The sequence below is a fragment of the Mustela erminea genome, chromosome 11 (assembly GCF_009829155.1).
Source record: "Mustela erminea isolate mMusErm1 chromosome 11, mMusErm1.Pri, whole genome shotgun sequence".
Lineage (NCBI taxonomy): Eukaryota > Metazoa > Chordata > Mammalia > Carnivora > Mustelidae > Mustela > Mustela erminea.
The window spans coordinates 28092467-28112658 of NC_045624.1; the positions used below are offsets into that span (position 1 = coordinate 28092467).

A 20192-nucleotide genomic window follows, 5' to 3' on the forward strand; every position below is an offset into this window, starting at 1 on the left:
GTAGCTTCCTCTCCATCGCCTGTCAGGTAAGATCCATATTCCTCAGTCTGTGGTCTCTTTCTAAGCCTGCCATTCAGTTTCCACCATTCATTAAGGTAGGTCCCTTACCCCTTCAATTTGTGGAATGCTTCTCTCACTTGCTCGTGCATTTCTCATCCTTGAGTAGCCTCTTCCAGCTCTGGTGAGTAGTCCTTCCTCTCTCCGAGTCACCAGGCAAGGAGCTTCTTGTGTCCTATCTTCATAGTAGAGCTGTTTTTCGATCATTCTAGCAAAGCCTAGAAAACCTGATGTCTTTCAGCATTTATCATCTGTACTCATCACTAGTAACTTATCACATAGTTATAATGTCCATTTCTTAAGTCATTAGTAATTTAATTTACATTATTTATATGAGAACAAGGGCCATGTTGCCTGGCACATTTCCTTGCTCAAAATTTAAAAAAAAAAAAAATTAATCATTGATACTAAAAAACATATACAGAATGAAAGATCAAAATCTTGGTATTTTTCCCCTGATTACAGGTAGCTCAATAAAACCTAATGGTTAAAAACAGAAATATTTCTGGAGAATACAATTCAAGACAAAGGAAACAAAGAAAGAAGGGTAGTTAAGATCTCTGAACAGAAAATCAGTGTTAAAGAGGAGGGAGTCTTCATAGTGATAGTTAATAGAAACCCCAAGTGGTGATTGAGCTTAGAAAGCAACCAGTTCTGATGAGAGCAGATCAGAAAAATTCTTCAAGTAAATCAAATTGACAAAATACTAAGCTGTTTTAGTATGTTGAGAGAGGATTTACTCACCTGGAATTGAGTTTGGAGTTCTATTAATTATATTAGTTACATTAGATTACATATATAAAAAGAGGATATTAAAAACAAAGACAAGTATTAATTATAAACAAAATAATGGCACATAAATCATAGTATATACTATACCTCACTTATCTAGGACATTTACATAATATAAATACTGAATTTAACATCCCAAAATGGCATAACTCTGTTAGAAAGATAGGAAGGATAGGAATTACATTTAGGATGGGGGAAAGTAGTCCAAAAAAGGAAAAAAAAAAAAAGCTACATATGTCTAAGGTGGAGTAACAGGGTTATATTTACCCTCCCATCTGAAACAAATTTCTTAATTTTTTTAAAATGTGGAAAAATGCTCTTAAAGCACATTAAACATAAGACAATGAATAAAAGTGATTCTTGAGAGATGAAAAATAAATGACTAAGCCCTTTCATTGTCTCTGCTTGGCACCACGAGAGTGCTTCTGGGCCATGGCCAGGGAGGAGAATCCTAGTGGACCCCCACCTTGACAAGACAGAGATGGGTGTCCAGGGAAGGCAGCCAGAGTTTGCAGGTCAAACATCTAAAGAAAAGAGAGGCGATACCTGCAGGTATTTGCTGAGGGTCCCCCTGGAGTATTCAACTCAGTATTGATTTAAGCACGTATATATGGAAACTAAAGTCAGACAAATAATCCTTTCACTCTGTTGTAGGATTACAGGAGATAATCCAGAGCTAAGAGGAGTACCAGTTTCTACCACCCAGGGTGGAAAGCTCCTAAGTCATGGACAGATGGTCAAATACTCAAGAGAATTTTTGCCTCAGTAACAGAAAAAAATTAACCCTGTTTTTGTCTTTCCTAATGAGGATTAAAATCAAGTTTCAAATAAATCAAACTGTTTTTAAGTAATTTAACTGCATTCCAGAACAAAGCTCAAGAATAAAGGAATACAAAAGTACTGAGTCACCAATAATGTAAAATAATAATGCCTAGCATCCAGTCAGAAATTTCTAGGCATACAAAGAAATGGTAAAATATGACCAATGAAGAGATTTGGAAACAGCCAATAGTGGAAGTGACACAGAAGATAGAATTAGCAAACAATAGTATTAAAAGAATTCTTACCAAATGTATGTTCAACCTGTTAAGGGCATCTGTGGAAAACCTGCAACTTCATATTTAACAGTGAAAGATTGAATGCTTTTCACCTAAGATCAAGAGCAAGGCAAGGATATCTGCTCAAAAATCAGTAATCAAGGTTGTGTGGTGTGGACAGTTCAGAAACTGACTCACACATACACAGTCAATTGATTTTCAAAGATAGACAAAGATAGTTTGCAAAGTACACTTTTTTTCGATAAATGGTGCTAGAACTATTAAATAGCCAAATGCAAAATACTGACCTGGACCCATACCTCATACCTGATAAAAAAGTTAACTCAAAATGGATAGATCTAGGAAACAGAAAATCTCTTTGCTCTTTGACTAAGCAAAGATTCTTCAAAACACCAAAATCATGATTCATAAATGGAACAATGTTACCTTGAACTTTATCAATATTAAGTACATTTGATCTTCTAAAGACATTGATGTGGGAATAAAGAGACACATCTCAGAATGGGAAAAAGTATTTGCACACTAGATACCCCCCCAAAAAACTTCTATCTGGAATATTTAAGTATCTCTTAAAAATTAGTAAGAAATAAAAGAACCCAATAAAAAATTGTTTCTGATATTTCACCAAAGACACATGGTGACAAGGCATATGAAAAGGTGCTCAACATTCTTATTCTTTAGGGAAATATGAACTAAAACACAATGCAGTACTACTACATTATTAGTATAACTAAAATTAGAAAAATAATTACCTTCCAGTAAGTGTTGGCATGGATGTGAAGCTGGAACTCTGCATATACTCTTGATAGCAGTATAGAAGTGTACAACCCACTGTATAAGGTAGTTCACAGGTTTTTAAAAATTCAAACACCGAACATATGACCCAGCCATTCCACTTGTAGGTATTCTCCAAGAGAAATGCAAGCACGTGTCCACGCAAAGACTCTTTTTTTTTTTTAATTTTTTATTTTTTTATAAACATATGTTTTTATCCCCAGGGGTACAGGTCTGTGAATCACCAGGTTTACACACTTCACAGCACTCACCAAAGCACATACCCTCCCCAGTGTCCATAATCCCACCCCCTTCTCCCAAACCCCCTCCCCCCAGCAACCCTCAGTTTGTTTTGTGAGATTAAGAGTCACTTATGGTTTGTCTCTCTCCCAATCCCATCTTGTTTCATTTAAGCCCCACTTAAGCCCCCATGTTGCATCACCACTTCCTCATATCAGGGAGATCATATGATAGTTGTCTTTCTCTGCTTGACTTATTTCGCTAAGCATGATACGCTCTAGTTCCATCCATGTTGTCGCAAATGGCAAGATTTCATTTCTTTTGATGGCTGCATAGTATTCCATTGTGTATATATACCACATCTTCTTGATCCACGCAAAGACTCTTATAATGAACATTAGTACCAGCATTTTTCATCAGAGCCAGAATATGAAAACAAGCCAGACGGCCATCAACAAGGAAAAGATAAGCAGTGTATTCTCATACTTCTGAGCAATAAAAAGGAATGAATGGTTGATAGCATAAATGACTATCAAAATACACTGAGAGAAATCAGACTCAAAGAAATATGTGCTATAATATCCCTCTTCCATAAAATTGTAGGAAATACAAACAACCCAAATACAAAGTAAATCCATGCTTGCTTGGGCTCATGGGATGGGGAGGAAACATTTGGCTGTCATGAATATGTATATTAAACTGATTGTGGTGATGGTTCCACGGGTGTATACCTATGTCAAAACTTATCAATTATGTATTTTAAATATGTGCAGTTATATGTCATTTATACCTCTGAGTCTAACTTCTATGGTGGGAAGTTAGTAGAAGGATATATAAAACTGAAAAATTGAGAATTAGAAATAGTAGCATGTAGGTTAGGAATATAATGTTTAAATACAGAAAGAAAGCTTAAAGTAAAGACTTTTGTTTTTCTGGAGAAATTACTTGGGGAGTGGGGTGGACTTGACATAAAGAACTTCTGTTTTTCATAATAAAGCTTTAGAAGAAGTTTCCTTTCAGACTTGTGCATATATAATTTTGATTAAAAATACTGTATATTAAAATGATAAAGGAAAAAAAGTTTAATTGTGAGACACGTCTATGCAGGCTCATCTATCTGTAATCAACTTACTAATGGGAATCAAGACGATTTTAATTTATTCAGATTAGATATTAAGATTGGTTGAATTTTATTTGGTGGTAGAGTATTTTCCACTTTGCTTTGTTATTGCAGAGCTGTCAAAGTGGTAACAACCTAAAATATTTATCCTGAAAGCAGAACAAAACTATTCCTTTCTTTTAAAACTCATTTTGTAAAGATTAATTAGGCTTCTGTGTAGTTATTTTCTGTACTTTATTGATTCAGGATTACTTGTACTCTGTAAATGTGTTGAATTATTTACACATCATGAGCAGCTAATGCTAATTCAGAACATACCCAGTGGGACCTCAGAGCCCTGAAATGCTAAATGTAATCTGGGGATCAGTAACATTCCATTCATAAAATGTGTCACCCACAGGTTAATGGAAATAAACAATAGGAAAGACAATGGGTGGATTATGCAAATACACTGAAAAGATTTAAGCAGGGGGAGGGGACTAGAAGAACCCAATTTGTGTTTTAGTTAAACGTGGATTAAGGTTTATGGTATACAAGATGATGAAAGCCACTTTGCTAATTTGCTAATGCTCCAAGATGCAACACTACACAGGAAAAAGAAAAAAACTATCAAAAATAAATTGGTTGTTGCTTTTGTGCATGGTAGAGGAGAGGAGGAAGAGAATGCATTGACGTAAGAGTTAGTTGAAGGAAATTTTTAACAGCAAATGAAATAAATAGACTTCTGAAGAAAAATTTGACTAGACTTATGATTTTTTTTTGCAATTATCTGACACTAATAAAAGTTCTATAACATCAAAACCCTGTCCTAATATGGATTTAACAACTGCTTTGTGAAAAATGCCTCTTTAATCAGTCTTTAAAATTTGCTGCTATAGAAGAAACTGAATTTAAAATATATGTTCTTTAAAAATGTGTGTGTTTTTAGGGAAACCTGTTCAGATTGCCTTGTGGGAAAAAAAAATAATTTCATTGTGAGTTACGTCTTAGAAGATGTGTTTACCAAGCCCCTGAATAATGGCAAAGGACATGGAAATACATAAACTTCAAGTTACTGGTTTGGAGATTTCTAGTCCAGAGCCAAGCAGCAGCCCAAGGACAGCTCAGCCTCCTGCAGCCCTTGATCTTGAGGCTAGGAGTGGTGGTTGGGGAGGAGGTGCTTTATGGAGCCTGATTCAAGAGAGTGAGCAGCTCTAGCAGGAAGAAGAGGCCCTGACATTCTCTGCTTTTTAAGTGGAAAGTGACCTGAACAGGGACCCGTGTAAAGAGCAATAAATCTGTTACCACCATGTGTCAGCTAACTTCCGAGGAGCCCACTCACTCGTCCAGCCTCTGACCCTGATTTCAGAATGCTGGCGTGACCTGCCCTCTGGTTGTTGGTGTCTATTAGGAATGCATGACATTAGAAAGACTGAGGATGACCATCTCCATTGGCAAGTGGCTGAGCTGTGGAAAGTTGGTGTTTTGTGTGGAGAGGGTGTAGAGTTAGCTACTGGCATTAATAGGCAGGTGTCAGGAAAGGAGGGAGCTGGAACGTGTTTTGCACTAGCAGTTATGTCTACAGGGTGTGTGTCCATCTCAAGCCACACATAAACACAGGAGGAAATGGGGCGGGGGGGGGTCCTTTCTTTTAGCATAAGGCTTGAATAACAGCAAACCTTACGAAGGTTTTAGGAAATGTATTTTAATTATCTTTTTACTAGTAGACTCTTGGAGATTTTTTTTGTTTTTGTTGTTCTTAATTTACTCTGTTCTTTCTGAACATACATCGTCAAAATTTTAGAACGTTTTCATCACAGTTGATACCCTTACTGTTGAAAGAAACTGAAAGCATGGAACTAAGTAAACTTCTGCCGTTAAGATTTTCCCAGATGGGCTGATGCTAGCTTAACCACTTTTCGCTGGTCTTCCATAATGCCACATAGTAGAAGAAGGAATTTTTGAGCAGTCTTGGATAGTAAATGTTTGACGTTTTTGTTCCTCCTCTTGTTTTTAAAGATACTGTTTTCCCTTTGGACGACCTGAAGGTGCTCTCAAAGCTACGCTTTCATTACTTGAAAGGGTACGTTTGAATGCTACTTTATAAATGCTATTTGCACGCGTAGTGGCTGTGTATTTTAGTGACTGAGCCAGCCAGATAGGCTCATTCCTCACAAAGAGTGTGTCCTGTGGGGCTGTCTGCTCACATTTTATCACTTTCTCACCTACTCCTAACTACATTCCTATTCTCCCTACCTCCTACTTCCTCCTCCCCCGCAGCTTTCCTGAAGCAGGCCCCTGCCATCTGAGGCTGAGTTGATGTCGTATTGGTAGTACCCATTTTCCCCACCTCTTTCTTTCCCTCATGAAATAGTCTTTTTTTTTCCAGTTAAGTATAATCATCTGTTTTTCAGACTTCACAGTTGTCTTTCATTACGCCCCTCCTCCCCCCGACTTATTTGTCTGTCTACCTTCCCATCTCTCATACCTATAAAGGTTTATCACTTAACATGCCCAAACGTATCCTTCCTTCCATCCTAAATCAATCTCAGAATCCATTTCAACTTGTGTTACTTTAAATGGATTCATGAATTGTAGAAATTCGTTTTCCCTCAAAAAATAAATAGCACAAGGCTTTCCAATCCATGCTAAAATAATTTATTAATGAAAGTACATTCTCCACTCCTGTTTATGTAACAGACAAGGTTTGAAAGGGAAATATCATTTTCATTTATTTGTAGAACTATTCGTATGCTAGTTGGAGCCTAACAGGTAAGTGATGTGAACAATTCCTGTTCCTTATAAACATTAAAAAAAAAAAAAAATTCTAAGTATCATATAAAACTCATGACTTGATTATTCTGGTCTTGATTTTTTTTCTTAAGATGTTTATTTATGTGATAGAGAGCAAGCACAAATAGGGCAAACAGCAGGGAGAGGGAGAAGCAGACTCCTCACCAAGCGGGGGGCCCAATGTAGGGCCTGATCCCAGCACTCAGGGATCACGACCTGAGTTGAAGGCAGATGCTTAACAACTGAGCCACCCAGGAGCCCCATCTGGTTCTGATTTATTGACTTCAAAGCACTTGGTCTTGTCCACTTTTCTGCCAAGGAAGTCTAGCTATATTACATTATTTATTAACACGTCTTCTAAAAGCAAAAAGAAAAGACTTTTTTCAGTGATTTAAGGACTTGCAAGATGAGGGCGAGAACTGATGACTGTATACATTGATTGCATCATCCTTGATTCCTATGCATCATGTGATAGAACTATTATTGTAGTAGTTACCTGTTATATTAGAATTTTTATAATAAAACTGCATGTAAACCAGGCTTGTCGAAAGTATTCATTTCATCTAATCCATTGAGGTATCAAGGAAAAGATGAAATCTTTACAGAGAGTTTTACTTTGGGAATGGCATCCCATCCTGGGTACCTAATGCAGCCTTCCGTGTGCTGGTTTCCATGGTAGAGCTTCCCTCCTCCCCCAGCAAGAAACAGCTCATAATAGCATAGATGCCCTCACACACTGACAAGTGGCGAGATCAACAGTGACCTTTTTTCCAGTTATCGTCACTTATCATGTCTCTTGCTGAACTGAGAGAGAAATGGTAGGGGCATTTCTTCATTTTCACATCTCTGTACTTATTGACATCTTAGGAAAACAAAATCTACATGTGAATTCTTCATACTTAATATGCTTTGGAAGAAATGGAGTGGATACAGGAAAGAAGCTGTGTCTCCCTTTTTGCTTTTGCCAGCCCGTAATCTGTATTTTGCCAGGAAAGGGGGTACAATTCCCCCCAATTCCAAATTAAATATTTTGACCCAGGACTCACCTCTGTAACAGACATATACATTCTAATTTTAACAGCTATTTCTATTATTTAAAACTGTGTCGGGTGCCTGCGTGACTCCGTTGGTTAAGCATCTGTCCCTTGATTTCGGCCCCGGGCATGATCTCAGGGTTGTGGGATCAAGCCCCACTTTGGGCTCCATATTGGAGCATCGAGCCTGCTTAAGATTCTCTCCCTCATCCTTCTCTCCCCCGACCGCCCCTCCCCCACAATTTGTGCTCACACTGTCTCTGAATGAATGAAGGAAGGAATGCATGTCACCCTGGGAAAGCCTAGTAGTAAAGTTCCCGGTTCTGTATATGGGACAAAATTAATTTTAAATTTAAACTGTAGTAATGATCACATTAAAAATGATTGTACATTTAAAAACAAAAATAATAGTACATTAATGCTTGTTGTTGTTGTTTTTAACTATGAGCAGAAGGGGTTTTTTGGGGTTTTTTTGTTTTGTTTTTTTACCTATTAAGATTCTAAGGTGCATTTCTTTTTTTTTTTTTTTAAGATTTTATTTAATTATTTGACAGAGAGAGATCACAATTAGGCAGAGAGGCAGGCAGAGAGAGAGGGGGAAGCAGGCTCCCTGCTGAGCAGAAAGCCCGATGTGGGGGATCATGACCTGAGCAGAAAGCAGAGGCTTTAACCCACTGAGCCACCCAGGTGCCCCTAAGGTGCATTTCTAATTAAAGTGCCAAATATATGTAACTGTGTTAAAGATTTTTAATATGAGACTATGAAGAATAATTGAATTTGATGGCAAGCGAATTTTTAAGTGCTAAGGTTTGCTGTTTTGAAAAAGAAAGCTTGACTAACAAAATTAAAATGTGTTGTAAAGGATCACCATTGCTTAAATGGTTGAGTAAATTTGATGCTTAAATGGTTGAGTAAAAGTCCTTAGTACCAAGGTTGATTGAAAGAGAATGAAATAATAAAGCATGAAATGGATGTTTTCATAATCTTTTGATGAAACTTTAAGTTAAAAGACTAATAGAGTGGTAAGAATACTTACCATTCTTGTCTTCTCTATATTCACATTTTGCCTTCTATTTTATAATTTGAATGTAAGTAAAGCCAGAAAACCTGCATTAACTATATGGAAAAGATAGAGGTTAACTAGTGGTATAATCAAAACTGACTGTAAGCAGTTTTATCACTGAGAATGTTTTGAGGAAAATTATCAGTGAATAATTATAAAAGTGCCTAAATATATTATGTTTTAAATTCTGGATGTAATTGTATTTTCCCCTTGGTAATAGTAATACTTCTAATGGGGGGGGGGACCCAAAAAAACAAATATATATATTTAGGAACTCAACAGAAAATAATCTGTTGTTTTTTAATTTCAGAAAGTTCCTGTGTATTTTAACATTTGATATTCCGTTCATTTCATGAAAAGATTTTCTCCCCCCTCAACAGATTAAAGTTTAATTGTGAGAATTAGAGATCTTGATTTTTATATCGTTCAAAAACAGTGCTTATTCTTCATAGCATTTTGTTACTGTTTTCATATATATTGCTCAAAAGATTTAAAGCTCTTAAATTAGGGATGTGCAAGACAAACTTTATTACTTGTCCCAAGGACTATAATCCTGATCTGAAACAGCTGCTCTAATGGTGTCATGGGCCCCTGGAGGAAAAGTGACAGTCATCACACTGAATGGTGGTTTGGCCTATGGGAGGTTTTGATGTGCATAAATGAGGCTTAGACAGGAGGAGCCAAGACTGGAGGATTACATCCCGGTTGTGAAGTGCCGACTCATTACTTTCCCCCAGTATTACCTAGGACCCCTTCCTCCTAACAGATCTAGGACAGTTTGTGTAATTTGATTATAGTTTCTGTTTTACACAGTCTCTTTCTCTCCCCCTCTTTAGGTTTTAATGAAAGATATCGCCACTCCCATACCAGCAGAAGAGGTGAAAAAAGTGGTCAGAAAATGTCTCGAGAAAGCGGCCTTGATCAATTACACTAGACTCACAGAATATGCCAAAATAGAAGGTCAGTGCACTGAGCAATTGCCCAAGTGGCAGTGAGAGCCAACAATGCCTATTAACTGAATTTTCTGTGAGAAGTTCTTTCCTTTCCTGAGCAAACCTGTACCGTGGCAAAGGGAAATGTCTCATTAAAATCTCAGCTGGTGAACTGAAGAGCTTTTTCCTATTCATTGCTTTAATATGCCTCCTGGGACTCTGCTTGAATGAAAGACCCAGGATTCGTGCTTAAGTTGTCCTTTGTTCTTATTTTGAGTTTTCAAGGAACCAAAAGGTGTTTTCACGGGCTGTATTTTTTTTATATTACCGTAAGTATGTCTAACATTTAAATTATGGGTAGTGTCTTCTTTCCTGATCAGTAACTGTATAGTGTTACATAATTTTATTTTCTGTTCAACACTCTCAGAGAAGGAGGAAACTTGATTACGGTGAGGGCCAAAATAAACTGATAGAAGTCCCTTCAACTTTTCATGGCTTGCAATATTAATGCACTTGAAAGATTAGACCTCTTGAGAGGACTGCACATTTTTTCTTCTTCCTTCCAGTTTCATTCATTAAGATGAAATTTAAGGTGCTTAGAAATAGCTAGATTAAAATTTGTGGCAAAATCCCCAAATCAGCTTTATTCAACAATCCTTTAAAAATAGGAAGAGGCTCAAATATTTTGCTTTAATCATCATGCAAATGGCTTCTGTAGTACATGTAGCATTAACTTAGGAAAAAAGTTTATAGTGTTAAATACTTAATCTAAAAATAAAAGCAAATCCTTTTTAGAAAAATTTTAGTAACTTTAAAATTGTACTTAATTGTAAATTTTTCAATTATTGACATTAGGATAGTTTTATCAAAATTGAGACGATGAAAAAAATTGATTATAATTGGCTATGTTATATCCTTTTTTTCTCTCCAAATCTGATCAAGATTTCTAACAAGCATGCAATAACCAACCTCCTGAGTGATTAACAAAAAAGCCATCCCATCACTATAGCAACCAATATTATATCACGAGAGTAACAACATGAAACCTCCTTAGTTACCAGTTTAACATCATTAATTATGATATCACGTTGTGTTAAAGCAAAAGCAATGAATATTAGATCATTTGGAGAAAGTGGAAGATAAACAGATTGGTTTTCACATCTTGAATACTCATTCAAACAATTTTTGCGTTTTGGAATATTATGTGTTGTGAACATGGTTTGAAAGAATTGACACAAAAATAGACATATTAAAACCTTTCGAATTGGATAAAGGGAAAAAAGTTTGTGCATAACTTGAATAAACACAATACTTTTTTACCCAAATGTTTAAACTCGATCCAAAAAACCTAGGAGAATCCTTTTGTTCTTAGCGGTCTATTCTGGTTAACATTTTTACTGTTGTCTTGTCCAAGAATCCTGAAAATATATGCAGAATATTTCTATTTTCTAGTCATAGTCTATTTTAACATGGACAAATAAAATTATTTGTCACCACCATGGGTAGCTTTTTTTTAATTAGTTAGGTGGGTTAACACTGGTGGTCAAAAGACATAGCTGTTCTTCTGGATCACACAAAAAAACAAGTCTGTGTTAGAGAAGAGCCTATTATAGGACTAAATGGACAGTGGGCAGGGAGTTCTCCCTCCTCTTTCCCTTCTGGAGTCATCCGTCTCTTACATCTAGTTGACTGTGAGAATATTCTAGAAAATGGATCCTAGAAACCTAATTGGGTGGGACTACTACTGAACGGTCTCCATTAAAAAAAAAAAAATGCATGTTTATTATATGAGAAAACTTCTATGCATTATCTTGCTTTCTTCTAACCCCCTTAAAAATAAATAAATAAACTTACTGCTTATGCTCCGGACCAGACCAAAAACAAACTCTTAAGTTAGAAATATAAAGTGGGCCACTTTGCTTTGCTTGATTTCTGCCTGCATTATGTGAGCAGCAAACGTAGAATCCGTTTTTCTCCTAAATTGTCTTTTCTTATGTTTTAGGCCCAGCAGAAAAGGAAGCAGGTAATGAATGTTTGTGCATGCACGTGTTGTGATTTCTGTTGCGGTGGCGTGATGTTTGATAGAGATGAGTAGCTGTCTGCTTTTCAGGGCTCCTGTTAGGCACTTTGGTTAAGTTACTGACAATACTTTGATTTTGTTGGAACTATTATTAATGCTTTGTAGGGAAACTTCAGGCCGTTTATCTCTGTAAAAGTTCAGCGATATTCTTTACATAAATTCAAAGCACAAAACCTGAGGCTGTGTTGATGTTATACCTTATGTTTGAAGCAGGGACACTAGTCTTAGTTGGAAGCTGTTGCCAATATTTGGAGGGCTCTTACAACTAGAAAAGAGGACCATCTAAAAAAAAAAAAAAAAAAAAAAAAAAAGAGGACCATCTTTCCTCTATCACTCCTGAAAAATAACAGTAAAAAGCGTAAATGCTATTAAATAAGAAGTAAGCCGCTCTTAACTCTCAAAGTTGCTCATGCGAGGAAGGAACAGGGGTTCTGAAATCCCAACCTCAGGCAGTTGCTAGGAAAGCCGTTCTTCTCTGGGTCTCTGAATCTGTAAAGGTTTTGTTACTTTTTTTTTATGCCACTTATCACCATTGCAATTAATTTAGTTGCATGTGCTATTATCTGTTTATCCTACCTGTCTCTTCTTTAGCCCCTCACAGGCAGGGTCCAGCTGGAACAGGTTCACTGTTGGGGCCCAGCACCCAGCCCCACGCCGCTGGCATCAAGTAGGCTCTCAGTGCTCTGGAGAGGGATGAGAGCTTAGCTAGTTAGTTCTATTTGCAAATCACAGGACAAGAGACCAGGGATGAACCTGCCTAGTCCAAGTTCCCGACCCTCTTTCAAACCCTGCATGGGGAGTCGTAGACAAGTTTGGCTTGTTTTTCACTGAAGTCTTCGACTGAAGGGCTCTATTCCTATGTTTCCTAACTTTTTCAGTTGTGTTTCAGTATTTGACCCCAGAAAGCATCAGGCACTAAAAGCTCTGAGCAGGGAGAAGGTGAAAGAACACACCGGCAGTGATCACAGAAGTGTCCTTTAGGCACACCATCGCGTCTTTTGACAGTGCGTCGTAACAGCCGCTGTCCAGTGCTCCGTGACAAACTTATTCACAATCTCTCAGGGCATTTCCCCCCTCACAGTGTTTCTGTCATAAAGATAGTTTGTATGTAGTTGACCCACAGTAAATCCAGAGTTGTTAGGGGCTTTCCCACTGATACACAGTAAACAAGTAAGCCCGCTGGGGCTTGGGTTGGGTGTCCTGATCCCCAGCCTGCCAAGGCTGTGCTCCTTCCCCTGTGAGGTGTGAAGGGGTCACAGAGCGCCTTCAGGAAGGACGGGCAAAGGCATCGTGTAAAGTTGCACACATTCCCATTAGAGAGAGGAGAGAATGGGAGAGTTGCTGTCTCCCACATACCTCGCTTCCAGACAGAAACCTTCCCTTTCCACGTATTGGACATTCATACTGCTGCTCAACGGTACAGGCTGATGACTCTTGGAGAAACATTTTCCTTAAAATTAATGCTCACCGGGGCACCTGGGTGCCTCCGTCGGTGGAACGTGGGAGGCTTCTTATTGGGGTTATGAGTATCGAGCCCCATCTTGGGTGAGAGATTACTTAAAAATCTTTAAAGGGTGCCTGGATGGTGGAGTCAGTCAAGCATCTGACTCTTGGTTTCAGCTGGGGTCGTGATTGTAGGGTCACAAGATAGAGCCCCAGGTTGGGCTCCATGCTCCGTGCACCGCCTGCTTAAAGATCTTTTTCCCTCTGCACGCCACCCCCCTCACAACTGCTCGCTTGCTTGCTCTTTCTTTCTCTCTCAGTGAAATCTTTTAAAAAGATCTTTAAATTTTTAATATAAAGAACTAGAAAAGAGGGAAAAAAATCAGTGTCGTCTAGGTGATTTAAGTGGATTGAAGGGGAAAGCTAATCTCCGTTGAAGAATCTTCTGAAGTAACAGAGGAGAGGTTTTGAAGAAATGTAGTTCTCTTTGTTTGGTTGCATTTGGTAGCAAGTTAACAGGGTTACCTAGTAAATGTTCTTGGAGGCACTTTTAAAAGTGACTAAAAATGAGAAAGTCGGTTACATGTGCAAGAGCTCGAACGCTTGATAAGACTTCCAAGCTGTATTCTCTTGGGCAATATGATCCTTTTCTTCAGTCAGTTTGTACCATCTAGAGAGGAGTCGAATTCTGCCCAAGATTTGTCATGATTTTGTCATCTATTGACTGCCTTTTCCCTCAGAGGCTTTCTTCTTTACTCTGCTTCATTAGCTCCTTAAACAACTCTACAAAACAGACACTCTACAGAAGAGGTAACCAGGACTTCAGAAAAAAGTCAGTACGCTGCCCAAGGATGTGCCGTTGTTATTCAGTTCGGCAGACGTGGGATTTGCACCCCTGGATCTCCATGTTCCGGGGTGCCCTGCCTCTGGGGCTGTCTGATTCCAAGTGCTGACCTCAACGCCTCAGGCACATCGCAAGGGCCACGGTGTCACTTTTGCCAAAAGTACAGATATTTATTTAAGGAGGGCAAAGGCTTATTACCAGGAGCCGTTTTAAGCACTTTACATGTATCTATTTACCCTTTCCAATAAATGTTTCTATTATTGCTTTTCCGGGAAACTGAAGCAGGGAGGTTACTAGCCATCGGCCCAGAGACAGCTAGGAAGTAGGCAGTTACAACACACTATCTACCTGTTGAGCTGTTGTCTTATTTTCCTGAGTCTCCCTCCCTCCCTTTTCTTGGCAACTTGGGTAGTTAAATTTGCACTTGATTAAGATACGTGGGCATTTGAAAGGAAGTCAGAAACCGTAGGGCCCATAGAATTATAATGAAAGCTATAGATGTAACTTAAAATTTTCTAGTAGTCACATTAAAGAGGTAAAAAAGAAACAGGAGAAACTAATTTTAATAATAGTTCATTTAACCTAATATATCCAAAATATTTAAAAATGTATTCAGCATACAAAATTATTAATGAGATATTTTACGTTCGTTTTTCATACATCGTCTTCAAAGTCTGGTGTGTATTTTACTCTGCTAGCACATTTTATAGCCCCATTGCAAGTACTTGTTTACCTGTGGCTGGTGGCTGCTGAATTAATTGGGCAACACAGATCCTATCGTAAGGCTAAGAGTTGGACTCGAGAATCTGAATCTTTTTGTCCCCGCCCCGCCCACACACACAACATATCTCACAGTGTCAGATGTTGAAAGTGAATAAAAAGGTGACCTCCCCTCTCCCCCAACCCGTACCATGTCCCTCCCTTCCCTACTTTATTTTTCTCTGTGGCCCTTACGATCGAACACATGGTATAGTTCATTCATCCTTCGATTATCCTAGAATGTTGGCTCCACAAGGGCAGGACTTCTGTATTTGAATAACTGCTCTATCTCCTGTGCTGAAGACCGCGCCTGGCACGTATTTGGTACTCGATAAATACTTATTGAATAAATGAATGAGTTTATGGCAGAGAGTGATCAGGCTATTTATAGCAGAGAGAACATCTGTAAACTGGCAAACTGGCTTGCAAAAGGTCATTCAAATCAATCACTGAATAATTAACAATATAAAAGCAAAAACTAACCACTTAAAAATAATAAGATTGGAAAAATTAAACCCAAATTTCATGCTCTTATCATGGGCGGGGGGGGCGGGGGTGCGGGGAGGTGGTGGCGGTGAGACTAAATCTGAATCACAGAACCCAGAGGTTATAGAGAACAATTGCATTAGCAGTATTTAGCGGTCTAACCTGTTTCAGTTGTTTTTATAATTCAGCGGGATGCTCAGTTGGACTCTTAGTTCTCTTCCATCCTTGGGAATTCTTCACATTCTCCATCTGCAACGCAAATTTGCAGAAGAAAGGGATTTTACAACTCTGTAATAAATGAAATAAAACAAATGCCCTCTTTCTTAATGTCTTCTCTCCTCAGGAATTCTTTGCATTTGTTTCAGGAGAACAGGTAGTTCATTTTGAGAACTTAAAATGTCTAGAAAGCATTTTTTTTTTTAATTTTAAGAAATGTTTGAGATTTACATGGCTGCAGAATCAGCTAGTTTTCTTCCTTGATTTAATTTTATCACTACTGTTTATGTAATAGTAAGATCCTTTTTACAGTATTTATAATATGGGGTTCAAAAAGTACTGGAACTTCATTTTCCTAATTGTGTCTCCTTTTTCTTTTTAATTGTATGCCTTGTTGATGCAAAGTAGGTCCTTTTAAAGGAGAATCAATTCCTTAATTCAGGGAATTTCTTATACACCAGAACAGCAGTAATACATCTAATAACAGTCCCTGCTTTCTTCTGAAAACTATGCACCGTATGAGGACTTACGATAAGAGAGAGCCGGCTCCTACAGCTTGCCTTGACCTGAGATCTTTTGCATAGATTTGGGAATTAGACTTGTGGTGAATCTCAAAACATGGAGGTGCCCTAAACAAAAGGTAGCATGGAATGAACAGGCAAAGTCTTTGTACACTGAGGATCTGTCTGGGCCCTTTGGTTGCCAGGTTTCCAGGTCTAACCCCCAAGTGCTCTCATTTTCAAAGTCTCTGTTGAACAGGTAGAGATGCTTTCCCAGAGGGCCACACTGCTTGCTTTCTTTGAGAGAAGTTGTACTTTGGCAGTCCTTACGTCATTAGGATGTGTTTGCCATCAGGTAGCATTTTAATTTAGCACTCCATTGTCAGAGTGTAACGATAACTAATAAAATCTGTTGTATAGCAGTGAGTAGATAAACTGCACAGTGATGAGGATAGTTTTTGTTAGTGAATAATTTCTTACTAATATTTTTAGAATGACCCTTTTCTCTCATAAAAGTTGTATGTGTTATAAATTTGATTTAAAATTTTTTTGAGTAGTCTATGTTACAATGAATTCAGGTTACTAATGTCTAAGTAATAGACCTGCAATTATGCACTCCCATTAGAATTGATGATACTTGGACGGAGGTAATTCGCATATTGGAAGAAACAGACCTCTCAGGTTTAAAACTAGAAGGCAAAATGGAAGATTTAAAGAATTTCTTTGCAGCCTTTTTGGACAGCTTTGCTTGGACAGTGGGACTCTGGCATGAAAGTAAAACCTCTGTGACCATTTCTGCTTCTAAGTCACCTGATGATTTAGAGACAAATTGATAAATGTAATTTCTGGCTGTGAGAGAGAATGACTTATTGATATCTTTAAATTTTTTTAGAAAATCATAACTCTATAAAGGGCTTTTAGTTTATAAAACAATATGTATATATTTGGGTGCCCGGGTGGCTCAGTTGTTAAGCCACCGCCTTCGGCTCAGGTCATGATCCTAGAGTCCTGGGATCAGAACCCTGCATCAGGTTCCCTGCTTAGTGGGGAGGCTTTTTCCCCATCTCCCACTCCCCATTCTTGTGTTCCCTCTCTAACTCACTCTCTCTGTCAAATAAATAAAACCTTAAAAAAAAAAAAACCCATTATGTGTATATAGAGTAAAAACTTGTTGCTTGAGCTGCATCATCCGGATAGGGATCAAATTAAAATTTATTTTTGTCCTATATGCAAAGCAAAACTGGATATTTTTCAGATGATCAGTGGATGCTTTAAATTACCTAAGAAGATAAATTTTTTTTCTGACAGCCATAAATTACTTTTATTCCATCATCTAATATGCAATTGAAATGTTTGTTTTAAACTATCTTTTTCTCATCAATATATTTGAGTTAAATGTCTTTCACACGACTCCCTTGCTACACCAGTAGCCTTAGTTTATATAATGTATATAGCAGAGAGTATTACAACCATATGCTCTTTTATGTACTCTATGAGTGATGGGAATTTGCTCTGGCCATTTCCACAGCTGATCTGGAATGAATGAGCAATTGTAGTATGTTTGTTTGCTTCGGCTCTTTTCCTCACCACCTCACACAAGATGGCAAACCCCACTGTATAATTTGTGTTCACACCAATGTGTTAGCTCATGATAATGTTGACAGATTAATTCCTATGAATCAGGAGATGTTGGGACATAATAAATAGGAGTTGCAGGGACTATTGACTAGAAGAGGCAAAGGAAGACATTGGCTTCCATCTGACAGGGTTTTGGAGCTGTGTGTGTGTACCTTCGTTTAGCTCATCGCAGACTTCAGACGCGGGAAGTGTGTTGTGCAAGTGTACATTCACTCTCTGCACACATGGGTAACTAATGACAGGACAAGTCAAGTGAGGCCATAGGAGCACCCGGGATACCAGTGGCAACATGATGGTAATGCTGGGAACAGTCTCGGGGCCACTGCACTCTCTACCCTCAGCTCTAGTGACCGAAGGAAGGACAAGGAGGAGTCTCAGCTCCAGACAAACTGTGGAGACGTTTAAGGACGCTGAGTGCCCTCACTTCTGAAATTGGTTCTAAATCTGCATTTCATTACCATCCTTCCTGATTTATCTGAGTTTAATTGTGAGGAGGCATTAGTATTTGTCACTCGATTAAAAACAGCTGCTGACAACACTTTGCTGCTACCTCTGGTTTGGGCTTTCCATACCTCATGTCGGCGTTAACGTTGCCAGCACTGGAGGTGCCGAGGTGTTCTGTGACCTCAAGTAGTGCCACCTTTCCTTGACTTCCTTGACTCACAGTCTCTGTCATGAGTCGTCCGCCCTTCCCTTCTTTATTTTTGTAGTGTGAGTTGTAATAGATGAGGACCGTCTCCATCAGGGATGATCATAGCTAGTCCCATATTCAAAATGAACCTGGATGCAATCTTGACTGATGTTCTCTTTCCAAATCCAGCTCTCACAGGAACTTGATCTTAAGTACTTAAGCTCTTGGTCTTAAGTAAGTTTAGGGTATTCAAGAGCAGCCCCTTCCTTTCCACCTTGGAAACACAGTAAGCCTCAGCTCTGTAGCTCCGCCCCTACACACTTTTCAGCATCGCCGCTCACCTGTGTCTCCTGTTCCCCAGCATCAAGGGATGAGGTATCTTCTTCAAGGCTGACTCATGCACCTGTGATACTGATCTCAACTGCACCTACTCCTTTCTGGATGGAATTTACTTTATCGTGTATCTCTTTCTCCTGTTCCTCCATCTTTCTACATATTTCCTTTCCATCTATAACCCTGGTGTCTCCCTAAATAAAGCTGCCTTACCCTGACCTCTCCACTGCCTTCCATCTGCCACCCAAAGAGTAGCATATACTCCATTTTATTTTTCCTCATCTTCACTGCGCTTGTCTGCCCAAAGGAGTTTGGTTTCCAATCTCACCAGCCTGTCTCATGGGGAGTTACACTAGCTAGGAGTATGCCTGAGCAGAGTGACTGGGGCATTGCCTTGAGACCATCAGTTCCTTTCCTTTTGCCTTTGGAGTAGGTAGCAGGGGCTGGTATCTGTGGCATCATCAAGACTGGGCCCAGCTTTGCTGTCATGAGATGAAAACTGGGAAGGGCCTCACCACTCTTAGGCAGGCACGCCTTCCCTCCTCGGCATCCCAACCTCCAGCCTAGTGAATTACAACCTAAGGGGACTCTTGGTCAAGTGTTGCAGCTTTGAATCTAACAGATTAACAGTGAATCCCTATGCTTAGGAGTTGCCGAATGGGTTAGTAGCAAAAGGGAATTATCCATATTGGTTCTGTACTCTAGGATCCTGTGCTCCAATGCTGAACTTTCCTCTATCCTTAAAGGACACAGGCAAGCTCTATTATCCTTAAGAGTGAAAATTTAAATTAAGCATGATACATATATTCAAGGACATGTAGGAAGAGTCTAGCAATATGATGCAGGGACCAGAAGTCATGAAAAACCAAATGGAAATAGTAGGTATGAAAGTAATAAATGGTTGTAAGAAACATTGGATACAGGATGAATACAGCTGAAGAACTTATTAGTCCTCTGGGAGATGAGAGTGAAGGCAGCAGGAAAGGCAAAAAGGTGTAGACAATGTAAAAGGGAATTTTTACATGCAATATCTTCTCTTGGTTGATATATAGTTTTAAGAAATCTGGCCTCATGCTGATAAGTGATGTGGAGAATAGAAACAGATCGACTTTCATCAGAGTAAGAAAAAAATTCAGGTAAATAGAGTATGAAAGAAAAATAACGAGATATGAGATGTAGAAAATAATGGAAGAGTATTATGAACAAAGACAAAAATCGAGAATTTAGATGAAATTGATACATTTCTTAAAAAACTGTGTCTGTGTGATCAACACAAGAAATGAATCTCAGGCCAATCAGTTTTAAAGAAATTTAAATAGTTGTCAGAACCCTGCCATTCTGAAATCCGTAAGTCTGGTTGGTTTTGGAGGGGAGTTCTACCAAATTTTTAAGGAGCAGATCCTATCCATAATAAGTTCAA

At 38.5% G+C, this 20192-nt stretch overlaps 1 protein-coding gene across 21 annotated transcripts in view; it reads left to right on the plus strand.

Annotated features, from left to right (window-relative positions):
- The window catches only part of CADPS2 (calcium dependent secretion activator 2), a 535725-nt gene that overhangs the window by 408232 nt on the left and 107301 nt on the right, over positions 1 to 20192 (plus strand). For 14 of the 21 annotated variants that reach the window (XM_032305737.1, XM_032305741.1, XM_032305748.1 and 11 more), the window contains 3 exons: positions 6040 to 6103; positions 9747 to 9870; positions 11845 to 11865. In XM_032305737.1, the coding sequence (XP_032161628.1) occupies positions 6040 to 6103; positions 9747 to 9870; positions 11845 to 11865 (209 nt within the window). The remainder of the gene's footprint in view (positions 1 to 6039; positions 6104 to 9746; positions 9871 to 11844; positions 11866 to 20192) is intronic. The other 7 variants (XM_032305742.1, XM_032305746.1, XM_032305756.1 and 4 more) reach the window with 1 other exon arrangement.